The sequence below is a fragment of the Fistularia commersonii genome, chromosome 4 (genome assembly GCF_037954325.1).
Source record: "Fistularia commersonii isolate RoL2024-O1a breed Wild chromosome 4, RoL_Fcom_v1.0, whole genome shotgun sequence".
Taxonomy (NCBI): Eukaryota; Metazoa; Chordata; class Actinopteri; order Syngnathiformes; family Fistulariidae; genus Fistularia; species Fistularia commersonii.
Window position 1 is genome coordinate 19,213,423 of NC_141287.1, and position 17,916 is coordinate 19,231,338.

At 42.5% G+C, this 17,916-nt stretch overlaps 1 protein-coding gene across 3 annotated transcripts in view; it reads left to right on the forward strand.

Annotated features, from left to right (window-relative positions):
• fign (fidgetin) overlaps positions 1-17,203 on the forward strand; it is a 30,839-nt gene extending 13,636 nt beyond the window's left edge. For all 3 annotated transcript variants that reach the window (XM_086145837.1, XM_086145838.1, XM_086145839.1), the window contains one exon: positions 11,973-17,203. In XM_086145837.1, coding sequence (XP_086001963.1) covers positions 11,973-14,200 — 2,228 coding nt within the window. In that variant the 3' untranslated portion in view covers positions 14,201-17,203. The remainder of the gene's footprint in view (positions 1-11,972) is intronic.
• The last annotated feature ends 713 nt before the right edge of the window (positions 17,204-17,916 follow it).

Sequence of the window (17,916 nt, forward strand, 5' to 3'; positions counted from 1 at the left end):
CTATCAGTGCTGATGAGTTCATGCTCCATTGAATATATCTGTCCCTAAACTGTGCACGGTGAACTCCAGTCGCGCTATTGTGCTTTTCTCTCAATGGCTGACCTCGGGTTGTGTATATCGACGGGCGGAATTTCTCTCTTAATAGAATTGTCTAATTAATTAAGTTTTAATTGTTTGAACTCCCGAGTTTCAACAATCATCACTTTTAACGGCGACCGCATTTTGAGATCGACTCGATGCGACACGGGAGATGTTTTGTTGTCTGTGCGCCGTCCTGTTGATCATTTTGTGCACGCCGGTGTCATTCGCACCCCGCGGTGGAACATATGGAATGGATTTATGACACCGAGAGGTGTTTGTTAAACAATAGGATACTTGTGAAATGTATTTCTTTCGTAACCGACTGTTTATCTCTGTTGCCGTGGGACACGGATCGGCTTTTACTCTGAGAAGGTTCTCGCCTCCTTTGCTACTTTATTATCGTCGCGCTCGTAATGTTTTCATTGGGCGCAGACAGCGATCAAAGAACAATTTCTGTATTCATTGAAATTTATAAAATGCGACGTTCTTAAGGGCATTACAAACAGAAGCCAGAAATAGGTTCCGGTTCGATTGATTTTATATTAAGAACGCCGCAATCGGTTCATTTTGTGAATAACCGTGTCTTGATATACGTTACCATGGAAATAGCGAGCGCGTCGCTCGGCCCGCGAGTTAAGTTCACGGCATCGCTACTATTTTTCTGTTTATTAAAGACTCCGCGGTCTGTGCATGGGTCTCACACCTTCTCCTGTTCACGCGACACAAGAAACCGGATAAAAATACGCACGAGACATTTAAAATGTTCTCATTAAATTTGCTTTGACTATGTGATCATTAAATATGACATTTTGGGTGAAACATTTTTAAGCGCCTCAGAGCTACACCTGTGCCACCGCAAGCGGGTTCCCATTACGGACATTCTCTATTTCTTCATTCTTGAAATACCTTTTTTTTTTTTGAAGTCTAATGAAAATGCAAAATCCAAAGTTAATTGGAATTCAGACACACTTTCTGATTTGGGAAATTTTGCTGCCCCTCATCACATTCATTTTTTAAACCAAATTTATTTTTTAATGCACCAGTTCAGCTTCATGTCACTGCACTGACCGTGCCACCTTAGCTCCTGGAAGCCATTATTTGCCAGTGGGCGAACCAATCTCCTTGACAGCTTTTTCCTTGTAAAAGTTCACCTTTATGGCTTCACTACTACACTTCAGTAACTTTATTACAGTATAGCTGAGAGATTTCTATGTCATATTGACCTAAGATTGCTTCAGTTGTCTCATTTCACCTTTTGTCTGGCCTGTGTTGGAGAAGTGACCTTCTGTGAGACTTGCAGGCGATGGCACAGAATGCCTCCGAAGGCTTCCGTGTGAAAGCTGGTTAAATGCAAACCTCCGATTTTTAGCCGTTTCCCTTTTTAATCAGTGTAACATGAAGGTAAGAATAAATACAGGCGGCCGTGAGGGTGGGAAGAAAAAACAAATCGCCGGCCGTACTGAGTGAGCAACACCGACGAATCTCATCACTGTGAAGTGGTTTGACGATAATTCCTTGTAAATAGACGTCTGCTTTTTCTTGCCGCTGCCCGGGAAAAAAAAAAAAGGATATAATGTTTTTGTCATGAAGATAAAAGGTGTGTAGCACAGTAACCTTCAACACAAGTACACGGAATAAATAACACTACGAGTGGCAAAACGCCAGGCTTGGTGAAATGACATTTAAAGCTCACACAAAGTGAGGGTTCTCCATCGCCGTATTCAAAATGTTGTGTTTGTATCCAAGCAAAGTATTGACGTGTCAACCCATTTACATTCGGCCATCGACTATCAACCGTAAATTTCCAGTTTACTGAGCTGCGCCCACCGCCAGTGAAGGGTTTAAATAGCTCTGCCCGATGTTGAGATCACACCGCGAAGAAGGTTCTTCCTTTACAAGGTGATTTCCTTCCTTAACGCGACCGTAAACTCCCAGTGTAGGAAGCCACACCGGTGACCAGGATAGGCTGTAAATACCGCATCGGACGACGGCTTTCCCCGCCGAGGGTCTGTAGAATCGCAGAAATCCCATCCAGAATGTTCTGTTTCTATTCTTTGGCGCGACCCTTTTTGATCGGACTCCCCCTCGATCGGACTCCCCTTCGGGGTAACGGGACTTTGGGGAACGCAGATGTTCGCTAGCGAGTACCTTTTTGGTCAATGTCTCTTTCGTTGTGTGCACGTAATCCCCGGAATAGCCTTGGCTGCACACGTTCGCTACACTAAAACAAGTTTAATCGTGTTTTTGAGCTCATCGGCCGTGTTCCTCCGACTAACAAGCCATCTGAGTATTCATCACCATCATGCACTACGGAACACCATGAAACCTGTCTCTTATAATTGTCTTAGTTTTAATCCATGTGCTTGTGTGCGGAAAGCTGTTAGTTTAGCATCCGTGAGGATTTAGCTATACTAAGGGTAGTAATGGAAGATGTAGCCCCAGGGGCCTCTTGGCCTAAAGAGTCATGGTTTAATGAACATCAGTGAGACAGAGAAATGACAGCTCATAGAACCTCTCAACCTCCTGATTTACTGTATTACAGGGGAAAACGAGAAATACATGTTCCCCTCCAGCCAGAGGAGTTTATCATTACCTCCTCCTTAGGAACATACGGGTCTTTAAAAAAATATATATCTATCTCGAAGGGAAGCCGTCGCTGGTTTCTGGCTTACTTTTTCCTTTCAACCTTACCATGCGCCGAGTGGCGCTCACCGGTGGCGTGAACATCCTCGCCCGGGTCCGCTGGTTTGACGCCATATCGCTCCCAACAGCGGCCAAAGTTGTCACTTTGTCAAGAGTTTTGCAACATTTGGATTATGACTCTATCTTTACCACTAGCGTACCGTTTAATCCACAAAAACATTTGCTATCTATACACTGCAATGCTCTTTATCTTGCTAATAAAAGACACAGGGAATTAGTGAGTTCTAATTATAAATTATAAAGTCTAATTTATTTATTTTTTGTCAAGAGAGAACAGATTGCAGCCGTGGAGCCGATGCATGAACGTCGCGTGTAAAGTCGTGCATTTTATACCACGTGCGCATAGTGAGGTTAAAGAAAAAGACGAAAACCTCATACATCGATGATATTATAGTAACATTATCGGAATAAACTACAAAATATCTGTGATGTTCTTTCCCCCCCCCCGTGCTTTGCAAATATTCTCTCTATTTTCCTACTCATCTGCTTCACTTTGTTGACATGATATTGACTCTTCTCTCCGCTTTGCGCGCTCGAATCGCAGATACCGACGCGATAGATCTATTTTACTTTTAGTCCAGGCTTCAGATTCAGAACTCAGTAATGCCTTGCTATGTTATTTTCCCCGCTGTCACCGTCAAAATCAGTCCCTTCGCATAGAAGACTTCTCGGAATCCGTCGTAGCACTGCAAGAAACAAACACACTGCAATGTTAAATAAGCAAATTTATTTTCAGTTAAACACTGCAGGCTGAAGACAAATACTGTAGATAACACCGTCCCTTCAATCCATCATACGTGCGAAATTACGAGTCGTATTCTAAAGCGCCCTCAAATTATGTTGGATGAGAGTTAGCGAGTTAGCCCAAGCGTTCCTACACGCTCACCTCACCATATGAGGAGGGAAAAAAAAAACTAGCGGTAGATAAAAACAATGAAACACAATACGCTTAAATAGCCTTTATCAAGTGATATCAAGTTCCTCTGAACAGTCTCAATAAGTATTCACATATGACATTTCTTTTGGACGTCTGTTAGAAGTGCAACTAGGCCCTTTTTACCCTCGGATTTACACATAACGAAGCATCTAAACACGACATAACACTTGAAAAACGTGTGCCGTGAAAGAATATCACCTGAAATTAACCGATTTGGCCTCCCGCTCAGTTGGCAACAAAGAGCGAATATTTCATTGTAAACAAAAGCCTTGTTTTATTTGCAGTGAAATTATAAAAAAATAACAGCTTAATGGCACGTGTTGCGTCCACTGCAATCATATAATATGGTCTCCAGCTAACTTTGTCAGTTAATCACATCTTCATCTTATAGGAATTGTTCTTAATAATCAGAAAATACAAGAATTGCAAGTGAGGCCTTATTTCAGGTGTTTTTTTCCAGTACATTTTTTTTTTTACCCGATTTTACTTGGCAGAAAAAATAGCATTTAAATAGATTTACAAATGGCAGCCATATTAAATAATGAAAACCAGACAGTTGGCAGCAGATGCCTGAAGCATCCAGCAACGCTCGGCGCTCATTCCCACGCCGTTATTTAACCATCCCTCCAGAATCATCAGTGAAACAATAAAACCTTACAGCGCTCACAAACCATCAATGCACAAAGAAGATAATGAAGATTTTGTGTTAATCGGTGATCCAGTATGGTTCCCACAGGAAGTGAAGATTTCACATCGTACGTGTACATTTCTCAAAGGAAACATGAGGAATTCATTAAGTGTGAAGCAAACCCATCAAGACAGTTCAGAGCTGTTGATATAAAACTCACTTATCCCGTGTCACTGGTATGGGAATGTAGCCGCGGCCACCGAAAATGAGTTTCATCCGATTAGCTGAAACGGTCATTGAGTGTGACAGTGTAGACAAAGATGGCAAAAGGCAGCGGATGTGGCGATGGTTACATTAGTGAAAATACAGCATCTGGTATTTCGGCACATCCCATAGATAAACTCAGCTCATTATGATTCCAACGAGTCCTCCATCGTATGTAATGTATGTGCGATACGACCATATTTATCGCAAACGAATCCCCCCGAACTGCTTTGCGGATGCAGTTATTTCTCCGTCTGATCCATTATCAAAATAGCTTATTTCATTCAACTTTCCTGGTTCCCTTTTTTTTTTTTGAATATTCTCTCATCGTTTATAATTGTCTGAAATGTGACCCGGACCTCAAGCCTCCGCCTGAGATTCTTACTTGTCGCCGTGGTTGTATTTATGAAAGAGCTGAGTAATTTCCCCGAAGCAGCTGGGCATTGTGAGTCTTCAGCAATTGTCTCAGAAGTGATGTATTTGTTGGGGACTATTTTTAGCTCGCCATGAATCCGCATTTGGTACGTTTGATTCACGGCGGCAGGAGTGAGTATGCGGAGCTGTTTGAAAATAAACTGCAGTCCCCCCCCGTTCACTGTGATGCAGGAGCCCGTCAGGATCCTTTGCCACGGTTCTCTTAAACACGTCATGTGTCGGCCGCACCTCACATCGACGCGCTGAAGCCGTTCACCAAGTACAACCTCTATTCAAGTTATAGTATTTATATAGTTATTCACATCAGGAGCGGCTGTTTATACAGTAAAATCAGGAAATGGCTCTGCTGTTGTATGATTTCACTCCTCTGCAAACCATGCACTGCACCATATCGATACAAATCTTTATTAAACATACCACCTGATTGTATTCGGTCAGCTGAAATTCAGAATTTCCATTGTCAATGATCAGAATGCGTCACTGATCTGCAAAAACCTGTTGTGAGACTGGCGATAAGAATAGATAATGAGTCATTTCCCAGTCTTGATGTTTTAAGGCATCTGTTTATAGTGATGTGGACGGAATAGAAGTTGCTTCTGGACATGGCTATGCTATTTCATGTGCGGCCCTTCCGAGTAATGTAACGGGAAGATCGTAAATGTAAATGCCAAACTCTTTTTTTTATTTTTTTTTTTATACCCTTTATCAGGTTTTTTTGAAAGTCAGCCTAGTAGTTTTTTTTTTGGTGAAATCCAGGCAAACAAATCAGCGGAAATGGGCTAAATTACCTCATCGGTGCATGTAATTACCGCTATTACTGTCAGCACACATTTTTAATTAGCTTCTAATTAAGGTTTAAATTCACCCCCAACTCTGAAGCAGAAGCCCGCCCACTACATAAATTACAAAAAAAATGCTAAAAAGTGGGCAACATACTAAGAAAGGCAGTGTGGAGCTCTCCCTCCGCGTGTGTGTGTGTGAGTGTGTGTGTGTGCAGGATTTAAGTCAGAGCACAGTGAAATGAAAGAAAGGCGGAATTCAAATTCTGGCGAGCTTCGGGGCAGTTCTTTATGTTCCACTGATCCGAATTTGAATGTGAATAACATTCTAAACATCTGTGAGTGTTTTATCGCTATTAGGAAACGTCTTAGCCTTCACTGACTGATTCCTTCCTCCTGAGGTTAAAGCTGGTGTATCCATCTCTGACTCCCAGCAAATTTGGTCCAAAATGAACTTATCCGTGCCAGCGACGGTATTCACCAGGAATATTTGTTGGGATTTGCTTACATGCTAACGTGATAAGCGGGATATCCTTGGGTTTGTGCAGTGTGTAAGACAGTTTGTCCGCCATGCCACGCGAGGTGCGATCAAGCTCTAAGAATAACCCTTCCTGCATTTGCATCGCATATTTTTCACCCTCATTACCATTCTGAGCTGCCGTCAAGGTGTAAAGTGGAAATGTTTGAGCCGAAGCCATTCCAGATGAATGTGTGTCACCGTGCACATCAGGCGTCATGCTTGATCCCCCCCCCCCCCCCCCCCCCACACACACACACACACACACACACACACACACCCTCCATGACCGGGATGTTAACTGTCAGCATCACACCGCTGATCTGGTGAAAAAGTAAATTCATCCATTATTGTTATAATTATTATTATTTCGGAGTAAGAAAAAAAAAATGTTTTATTGTGTTGCCCACGCCTTGCTGAATTTGGATCTTCAACTGTGCAAAAATAATCCTGTCAAAGGAGATTATTATGATTTTTACCTTTATCTAATACTATTATACTCTTGAATTGTGTTCAAACAGTCATGCGTGCACGATCGTGGAAATGAATTTTCATTGTGCGTTGAATACGTCTTATTTTAATGGTGTTCATTCATTTAAGTCTTGCTGTGATACACCATTTATGATTTGCTGATTGCCTTGCAAAGTATCCACTTAAATGATAAATTATGTAATTATTATCGTGCCACACATTTAAGGGAAAACACAGCCGCTGGGTTCCTTCTCCATGTGTCTTACTTTATCATGGGCATATGTTTTAACGAAGACAATTTTCTTGTTTTCGCAAAGTAAATAGAACAAAGCATCAGTCGGATTCACAGACAGGCATCTATGCAGAAGTCGTATCCTTCTATTGACAGCGGCTCTCAGTTGAAGCTCTGCTGCGTTGAAAAAGTGCTGCTGTTCTGGAGAATTACACATTTAATTGACGCAGTTAATTCATTAGATTATTTGTGACAAATTTTCTGTCATTCTCTGTTCGCCTCAGTCAGCCAGTTATCATTATGTCATATTGTGCCAGCCAGCCTTTTCAAATGAGTTGCCTCTGCACACTTCTTTTAGAAATTCCACACACATGAAAATGTCAACAATTGGTTATCTGCAATAAATAGTGTAGGTTAGAAAAAATAAAATAAAAATAATAATAATGATAAAAAAATATATATAATTTTTTTTCTTTTTTTTTTCTTTTTTTTAACTATATATAATATGTGGTTAAAATGACTTGCGCAAAAACAAATAACTGTCATGGGAACAAAGAAATATTGTCTCTGTTTGGAGGCATTTCATCATTTTTTATCAACATGCTGTAAATATTCCAATTATTAAAAAAAAAAAACTTTTCATTATTGTCAGTGAAATATATTCTGAATCTCAAATTTTCTTCCACTTTTCCATATTGTAACGTCTTTTTTTTCTGTGAATTCTATATAAATGCGAGAATGAAATGTTTTTACACCAGACACTTTTATTCTTAAGTAACTCTTTGTTTCCGCTCTTCACTGTGTCTCAAAAGATAGCGGTGCTTAGAATGACACCGGTGGGACTCGCACTCACGAATACACGAAGTAATAATAACGTGTAATAATAGACTCAATAACTCATTAACTTCCGACATGTTTGAATTACAAAGAGAGGTCCTGTTTGCTTGACTGGCAGGTGAAATGCAGTCAATGTAAATAGTGTCTTGCACTGTCATTTCCCGACTTTCCAACGAGCAGCCGTACGAAGTCACGGGCGGTTAGTTGCCGCGGTGGTCGGATGGAGAAATTGGACGGTAGCCCCTGAAAATAAAATGACTAAGGAAGACGTATATTTGCTAAATGAGGGGTTAAATGTCACCCCGCCATATAAAGACCGGAATTACTGGCACACAGAGCTCTAAATTGAGTTCAAAATCTTAACTTGATATGTGGAATGAATGAGTCCCTGTGTCCATGGCGATTACCACCTCCCGTTTTTTTTTTTTTTTTGTTTGTTTTTTTTTTTATATTGGGCCGCTTTGCCACACCCCCTCCTCGGAAGCCCCCTCCACACATGCACTGGAATATTAGCTTGTTTTTATACATGTAATTAATGTCTGTCTGCAATATTTGCACGGCTGTCAAGTAGAGTGGCTTATTTGTGCAGAATAAAAGCAAAAGCTCCCATAATTATGTTTACATCCGCTGATGAAAATCTCTGAGTTGTAATGATCAGTAATTAGAAATACTTTTCAACATGTCTCCCGCCATAGCCGATACTATTGTGTCGAGTGGAGTGCAGAGAGTTTGTGCATCTTAATAATGACATTGTAGAGGACTAAATGTACCAGTCTGCTTTTGCTCTGCAAAACACTTCCAGTGCATAATCACACTGAAGTCAGACTTTAAAGAGCTCATTACATTTAGTTTTCTAAAGAGCGGCTTATTAACCACAGTTACCTAATGAGCATCTTTGGTGGCGCAAATTGGTAAAAATGGTAATGACTCTGATTAGGCCACGTTTCAATTACGACAGCTTTCACTTCCCTCCCCCTCTTTCCCAACCCTTCCTCTTTCCCCTCCCCCAAACCAAAAAGAAGAAGGGAAGTCCAGCTCTTTATGCTCTACACACACACACACACACACACACACGCACGCACGTAGAAAAGGAAAAGAAACCCGCTCTGCCACCCCTGAGCTTCCCTTCAGCAGCACAGTAATGAATAGAGAATTGTGCAAGTGGAGGTCCAATTTACACACTGGGAAATTGGATGGACAGAGTGGAGGCCCACTCTTGTTTGCTTAAAAGCGGCCTAGGCTACCAGATTAATAGTTCCCAAAAAGGTCAGCATCCCTGTTTCATCGACGATGATCACTGAACCAGAATTTACACACCAGGGCGCTACATAGCGCCGCGGCATCATATGTCAAATGCATTTTGGTTCCACCTTGTCGCCGTCTCTTCAACGAGTGTCCGTGATTCCACGCCGAAAGAAAAATGTAAATATATTTCGCAAAAGTGCCTATAATAGCGACGCTTAATGACTGTTTGTTTGAGAGGTGATTAGTTGAGGTTTGTATTGTAGGCTGCGGTTGACTAATGAACGTAGCCAAAAAAAAAAAAAAAAAAAAGCACGCTCTTTTATTATCGTCATACGAAATTTACCATCGCAAATTGTCCAAAGCAATGCATTTCAAACGCAATCAGCTGCATTTGATTGAGGCCGGTAAGTGGAACTTGAGCCGGAGCCCCGCAGGATATCTGAAAACGTCCCTCAAATAAAATGATCTGTAATTATAGCTTTTCAAAGGAAGAGAAAGGAAACAGCGGATGGCGTATTTGAATTGGAACAAAGAACATCATATTTGTATTCCAACGTATATAAAATGTATGCTAATGTAGATGCAAATCTATTTGTGTGTGTGTGTGTGTGTGTGTGTGTGTGTACACTTTGTCGGAGTACACAAATCCACTTCACTGATCCCACAAACTAATTCAGTTGTTCTTGTGAAATACTGGGTTAAGGACTGCTGGGGCCCCTTTCGTGCGAATGTTAGATTGCATTCCTCCACATCGGTTAATTTTTCAGCAATAAATAAAGCATTGTGCGTGTAAAAAGAGACATTTTCGCTATTACCTAGATATAAAAGACAAGGGTTTCAGCTGCGTCCTGTTCAGGTAATCGTCTTGGATTCTTTGTCAGAAATACCTTGTGCTTAGAGAGCTCAAGTGCACTTGCAAGTGGCACAGCTTTGAACGTCCAAAGTGGCAAACTGTTCATATGCGATTGACGGTAATGGAAAAATGGCGCTCGATAAGCTACTTGCAGTTTTTGTTATTGGCAAAAAGTGAGTGTGAATGAATGTCACTGAATATTATGACAAAACACATTATCCTTTTTACCTGAGCTGCAATGCATGTAATTGATTTTAACTGTGAGGGCAGATTTTAATCTTCTTTTCAGGAAAAAATTTTGTTTCGTATCTGGTAAAAAGAACATTTCATAGCAATCAAACCGGGATAGTTCCTCTAATATTTCAAAAACTGGCATGATAACTTAGTTTGAGTAAAAGTTCATTGGAGTGTTTTTCCACAATGAATTGCGTAAAGAATTTTACCTTTTTTGCAGCGGGCGACACCTAAAAAGAGGTCTTTTTAAAGACAACAATGAGCCACTTTCAATTGCTTTGTGATTTTTTTTTTTTTTCTTTCACTCTTCATTTTGGAATAAAGCACACAAAGTGCACACTTTATTCTTTGTATGAGTGCAGACCCGTACTTTGGGCATTTTGAAGCATAAAGCAGGCTCAGACCTGCAATCGGCATTCGCTGAACCAAAAATGTTGGTATTTCTGTTTGACTCCTGATTTTTATTCTCCGAATCTTCTTCTTAGCACATAAGCCGCATTATTCGCCTTCCGGCTCTTTTTGTCTACGCCTTTTATTAATCGCTAGCTTGAATGTTTTACATCTATCTTGGCCGTAGCACGGATCTCTTTGACTAAAGCCTTGTAAATTAAAACAGTTAGTGCCGCGTAATCCTGCTAATTAGTTCCTAGCGCTGTGGTTGTGCCAACACCCCAAGATGGAGTCAGAAGGGATCCTCCAACCGTTACTCTTTCTAGAAAATAGCCGTGCATGTAATCTGCCTTTAGAAGCGTCCGTTTGTTTCCCGAATGACCCCGGAAAGGGTTAAGTTTAAAGAAATCGCCGCTCGGCAGAGGCGGGAGAACTGGAACAGGCGGGGTTCGCTCGAATCGTCCTCTCTCGTATCAGATTAGCGGCGATACGAGTCACGTGAGGCCGTGCTGATTGTTTCGAGCAATAATCTGTCTAATAGTCTACATTCTTCGGGGGATATACATCTCGATAAGGCTAAGCGGAGGAAAAGATTAAACGCATATGTAAAGAAATAAAAAGTTGTTTTTTTTTTTTTGTTTTTTTTTTTCTCCCCGATTCTGACTTTTAGGGTTTAACTCTGTAATTTATGTCACTCACATGTCTTGCGGCTGAATAGAGGGCTGAGGGGAGGCTGTGGTGGAAAAAAAAAAGAAAAAAGACAAGTGAGGTTTTATTCTTTTATTTTTTTTCCTCCCCTTCCGCCTCCCCTCTCACTCTGGACTAGGAAGCAGTCGGCAGACTTGATGTGGATGTAATTCATGCTGGGCTGAGGGGTTTGTGTGATGAAAGCAACAGAGCGCTGCCAAGGAAGATTGCTTTGCTGCTCTCCTCCGAGCAGATTTGAAACTGTCTCAGAATGCCTCAGATGAGAGTTGGATTATAGACTGACCCGCAATGTCTGTGTCATTCTGCTCTGTGTTGGGTGGATTATACCACAGTGTTGGGTCCCACATTTTTATACGCCTGTTCTGTCAGTCATGTGTCGTCTGTCTGCCATTTGGGAAATGTTTGTCAAGTATTCCGGATGTATTTAAGATATTTCCTGAGGGCTGTTTTTTTAAAGCCTCGCATTACAAGTATTTCCCTTTTTTTTTTTTTTTTTTTTTTTTCTCTCTCTCTCCATAATCCGAGCAATTAACCAGCATGCATTGCATTATACAGCTGGCATTTATAATGCAGTAACTATGGTTATTATCACGAAAGGGAATGTATGCTGACAGCAATTCTTATCTCGATATTTTTCTCCCTTATACGCAACGTCTAGGTCTAAAGATGCAGTGGACCCCAGAGCACACACAATGGGCAGAACAACACTTCGACATTTCCTCCACAACCCGCTCACCGGCACACAAAGTAGAGGCCTACCGGGGGCACCTACAGCGAACGTACCAATACGCGTGGGCGAACGACGACATCTCTGCGCTGACCGCCTCCAATTTGCTTAAGAAATACGCGGAGAAGTACTCCGGGATCCTGGAAGGCCCGAACGAAAGAGCCCTCCTCTGTTCTTACTCCGAAAGCGCCGCCGGACTCGTGAACGGACGAAAGTCAGAGAATGAGTCCTGGCAGGAGGGGATTTACCCAATGAACTGTGCTCCAGATGTTATATCTGTGAGCAAAGCTGGAATGACAGCTGCCCTACCCCCTACAGATGTGTCGGCTAGCATCGGCAGCTCCCCCGGGGTGGCCGGCAGCTTGTCCGAGCCGAGCTATTCCAGCAGTAACTGTGGGAGCCACACGGCTACTACCCTCCACTCGGGCCTCTCCTCTCAGGAATATACAGCCGGCTACAACGGCTCCTACCTGCATTCTAGCTATAGCGGCCAGGTCACCCCGGCCCTCCCTTCTCCACACCCGTCTCCTCTGCACAGCGCCGGGCTCCTACAGCCGCCGCCCCCGCCTCCTCCCCCCGCCTTAGTTCCCAGCTACAATGCCGGTTCTCCAAACCTTCCAAACTACAATTATCCGCCCACAGGGTATCCTTCTCAAGGTGCTGTCGGCCCCGGTTATAGCCCCGGGGGAGCGCCCCCTCCTTCTGCTTATCTGCCGTCCGGCATAGCGGCTCCTACACCGATTCCTCCCTCCACGCTGCCCGGCTACAACTACCAGTCCCACAATCACACACCGATTGCGCCAACACCTTTGAATGGCAGCACATCCAACTCATTAAAACGAAAAGCTTTCTACATGAGTGGACATGGAGATATGGACTCGAGCTACGGTAATTTTAACTACAGCCAACAGCGTTCTTCGCAGAGCCCTATGTATAGAATAGCAGACAGCAGCGTCTCCGACTCGAACAGGGGCAACGGCTTCGACAGGAACGCGGAGGCTTCCTCCATCGCCTTTAAGCCGACCAAACAGCCGATGTCTTCTGATCAGCAACGAAAATTCAGCGTACACCCGAGCAGGGCGCTCAGCCCCGCGTCGTTCGGACCGACCAAAAGCTCGGTGGAAGATCTCAGAACTGGTGACGCGTACAACAAGTTCGGCTCCCCGATCGTCAGCGAGCAAACCGATGAGCACAGACAGCGCCTCTCGCACTCCCTGACGGCGCCCGATGTCGCTACCTCGTCCGTCCACGCCGCGGAGGAACAGCTGAAGAACAGCGACTCCAGCTTGGTGGAGTTGGTGACGGCGGAAATCCTACAGCAGGGCCCTCCGGTCGACTGGAGTGACATCGCCGGGCTCGATTTGGCCAAAGCCGCCATCAAAGAGGAGATTCTATGGCCCATTTTAAGGCCAGATATGTTCAGCGGACTCTCCACATTACCTCGTAACCTCCTTTTGTTTGGACCTCAGGGAACTGGTAGAACTCTGTTGGCCCGTGCGATGGCCAGCCAACTGGGGGCCGCTTTTCTGCGTCTCAGCGGCTCGGCTCTGGTGAACAAGTGGCCGGTGGACGGGGACAAGATCATCCAGGCTTCTTTCCTGGTGGCCCGGTGTCGCCAACCGGCGGTAGTGTTCATCGGCGAGGTGGACCAGCTCCTGTCGGCCCAGCTCGGCGAGGAGAGCCCGGTGAATCGCATGAAGGCCGAACTCCTCATGCAGCTGGACGGCGTGCTGACCTCAGCCGAGGACCACGTGCTCGTGGTCTGCTCCACTAATAAGCCCGAAGAGATCCCAGAGTCCCTTAGGAGGTACTTTACCAAGCGACTGCTTATCCCCTTGCCCGACGGGACGGCACGACACCAGATAATCAGTCAGCTGCTCTCACAGCACAACTACTGTCTTAGTGACAAAGAGATATCGCTACTGGTTCAGAGGACAGAGGGCTTTTCGGGACTGGACGTGGTCCAGCTTTGTCAAGAGGCCGCGGTGAGCGCGCTCCACGGCATCGCCGGTACCGACCTGTCGAGCATCCATCCGAGTCAAATGAGACCGATCTCCTACCAAGACTTTGACAATGTGTTTTGTAAATTCCAGCCCAGCATATCACAAAAAGAACTCGACATGTACACCGAATGGAATAAAATGTTTGGCTGTCAATGAAAGAGACCGATCCAACAGTTTCTTTAACTTCCGTAAGTGAATGAAAATGTTTGGGCTTTAGTAAACATGCACTGGGACAGAAAAAAAACAACAAAAAAAAAAAAAAAATCGCAAACTTTGGTGACACAAACACACTTCTACACGGCGAAGGGATTTATCATTCAAGGCTTTAGACGGAAGATGATCTTTCTGGCACCACATATTAACGAAAGTAAATTAAATGTTTTACACGACTCGCGCCATGTGCTCACTTAAACTCAAATGATGACATGTCAAAGATTGCCCCCCCCCCCTTCTTTTTGTATATATATACATATATATATATAAATATACTATTCTGCTGATCTTGAGATTTAGTTGCTATCAAGTGCCTGAGGTGGTGCTGTTATGATTTTGTTGTTTGCCTCACAAACTTCATTGGTGATATGTGCTAATATATATTGAAGAACAAAAAAAAAAAAAGCTTTAAAACTACACAAAAAAAAAAAACATGCTTTCTCTTTTCCATTTTAACAGTGTTCTACAGCTGTGTCTGTTTCCGTGCTCTCTGTAAACAGTTGTGATTACTTTTAAGATAAATTAAATTCATTGGCATAATTTCAGCTGGGCTTCATTTTCTGATGAGCTACATATGTGTAAATCATTTTACCGCGACGACATTTCCATTAGGTTTTTTTTTTTGTTTTTTTTTGGTTTTTTTTCCAAAAAAAAGTTTTCGAGCAAATGTAACGTGCTACTCTGTTTCGCTCCGCTGGCCTCTCCACTATTGCCGAAATGACTAGAACCAATATCGTGTCCCATCGCTATTATTTCGACTTCAATTTTCAACAATGAATTACTATGTAGTTGCTGTTAAAATTGTAGTAAATCACAGTGTTTGACCTAAATGTAAAAATTCTTCCATTTAACTTGATGTTCTCCTTTTGCAAACTCAGGAAGGTGATATTGTGGTGTTGTACCTCTTGTGTCAGAGCACTTCGTCATACAAGAGCATTTGACTTGCATTGGAATTTGTACCATCAAAACCACATAAGGCTGTGATACCTCAATTGTTCAAAATGAAATGAGCGTTTCTACATTGAATGTATGCATGTAAAATAATAATTCTGGTTTATTGGCAAGGCAAAGTAGTCATTTGTCAAGGGTTCTTGTTTTTTTTTTGTTTTTTTTTTTTTTTGTTTTTGTTTTTTCAAATGGAAAATAACACGATTAGAGATTTGCCTCCAAATAGGACGACCCGTTATTTATCTCGAATTGTAGCCTTGAGCTACTTTCTGGTTGTAACATAGTTTGTTTTATCGCACGGAAAATCACATTCGGCGTTTTCTTCAGTTCCCTTGTTTGTAGGACGCAAATGTTCAGCCAGTGGTGACGCAGAGTGGAGAGAGATCCGAAAGAAAACTGCCTCAAGCTATTCCATTCCATTCTGATGCTGTTTTATCATTAATGAAACCTAAGGATTATGTATAGCCTAAGTTCTTTTCTACCTCAGTTTGTTAGTTATCTCTGAAAGACAAATTCATGAAGACACATGTCAGCGCCTATTCTGTGTGTTTGATGAGGAAACCTTTTGAGAGAACACCAAACAGTATTATGTGTGTGTGTGTGTGTGTGTGTGTGTGTGTGTGTAAAATCTATGAGCTTTACAGCTTGATAACTCCCAAGAGCCCCGTTTCCTCCCACATAATGCTCTTAAAAGGGAATACCACCGAATGTCCGATTTATCGTACGCTGTGTGTTTGCCCAAGGACAATTTTTGATTTGTATTTGTTAATATTCATCGGTTTATTTGCGCTGCTTGTGTGGTGCCTGAATCTGGGAATCTGTCAAATAGAAATTTCACAATATCATCCGAACCAAAGCCCAAGTAGTCACGTTAGCGCTATGTAAACATCGTTCCCAAAAAACAAAAAAAAAAAATTGGATTATTTTGATATTAAATGTACGAAAGAATCAATCTGACCGTGCTTTTCCCCCCTAAAACTGGAACATTCCTGAATGAGTGGCAGTCCTTTTTAAGAGCATGTCTTGAAGGCTATTTTTAACGGTCTTCATCGTCATTTTTAAATGTTAAAAGTGTTATTTATATCCATTTGTTGTCACAGGTCGATACATAATCCGATCGGTCTCTTGCAGCAGCGAGAGTCCAGGCGTTCTACACGGGCGGGAAGAAAATTGGTGAATGTATCACATTTTCTGATCAGAAAATAAGTCAAAGCACATTGAAAAGTGCAATGTTTTGCACTGCAGGTGCCGCTGTGTCACCCCGCAGCCCTGAAGACTCTTGAGGGTTTTGTTTTTATTTATCTTAAAAGAGGCTCCCTCATGTTGTTTGCCTTTTTTTGCTTGGGCTTTATACGCTCGTTTGTAAAAAAAAAAAAGTGCATATCGATCGCCGCCCACTCGCCACCGCCGACTGCTCTATCGGGGCGCGAATAGAACATCCAAAAAAAAAAAAAAAAACAAACAAAAAAAAAAAACGTGTGCATTATTTATGTAAAGGTGTATCACCCAGCCGTAATCCATTCGATGAACGTCCTCGACAGTTGTTTGATCCGCACACACGCCGAAGTGGGAACAAGATTCCGCTCATTTTAATCGAAATCGAAAGCACAGGCATTAAATAGTTTAACGACGAAATAACGCACCTTGGGATAAACTATGTCGACCTTCATTTAATAAAATAGACAGTGCAGAATGTAAAATGTCATTTTAGGGTATGTGTACATGTTATTTTCAGACGCCCCCGTGTTTCATTTGAGACTTTCAATATGAGAAACGAATGCTGTCAAGGTTATTATTTTATTATCAATATTTTTTTTAAACCTCCGCTGTCCCGACGATTTGGTGCTCCGTAGCTGTGCCATTCTTTTAATCATCACCTGATTCCCAAAGTTCTCAAGACCTATTATTTTCATTTCCGAGGTCTTAACTTTTTTTTTTCTTTTCATTACAAACGAGCAACTTTCCAATCCAAAACTTCAACCTACGCCTAACCGAAAACCAAACCCATGGGTCTGCACTCGTTCGGATCGTCCGACCGCCGTTCCGAACATTCTGCGAGATCATCCTCCCCTTCGGTCGGATACATTTCGCGAAATTCAGAAAGTCCAATTCTGATGTGTAGTCACGTGTTATCAATTCTGTTGCACTTTTGAGTTGAAGCCAAAGTAAAGGGGGATCCGGGAATGTTTCGCGTCACAAAATGAGCTATCGATATTTGGAATTGGCAATTTGATAGCGCCACCCCGAGTATTAGCATCGCGAGTTGCGTGTTTGAAGGATGTGTGAGTTTTGTAAGTCATTCGCTATCGCTTGGTTTTACACCATCTGCGTTTATGAGCAGCCGTTCGCCTAAATGTCACGCGACTCGTAGAGAAATGTCACTCTAGGCTATTGTTTTGTGCCTGTTCATGGCACTTGTAAGAGAAATCTGCAGGACTTTTGAACAGATGTAGAGAAGAAGCCCTTAAGTGCCATTAACAAGCACAGATTTCAGTGTGTTAAGAGAAAGGTTGCATATGAGCTTGGGGAGAAATGTACGTTTGCAAAAACAAACGGGGGCGAATTTGTTAAAGGCTTAATGATTTGAGGATGAAATCAAAAGTTTAAAATGAGACAGAAAGGGATTTTCAAAAGATAATCTCTGGAAAAAATTTGTTTTAAGTTCCTCTTCCAGACAGTTTTGGGGTCACATCAGTACGCATCTGTTCAAG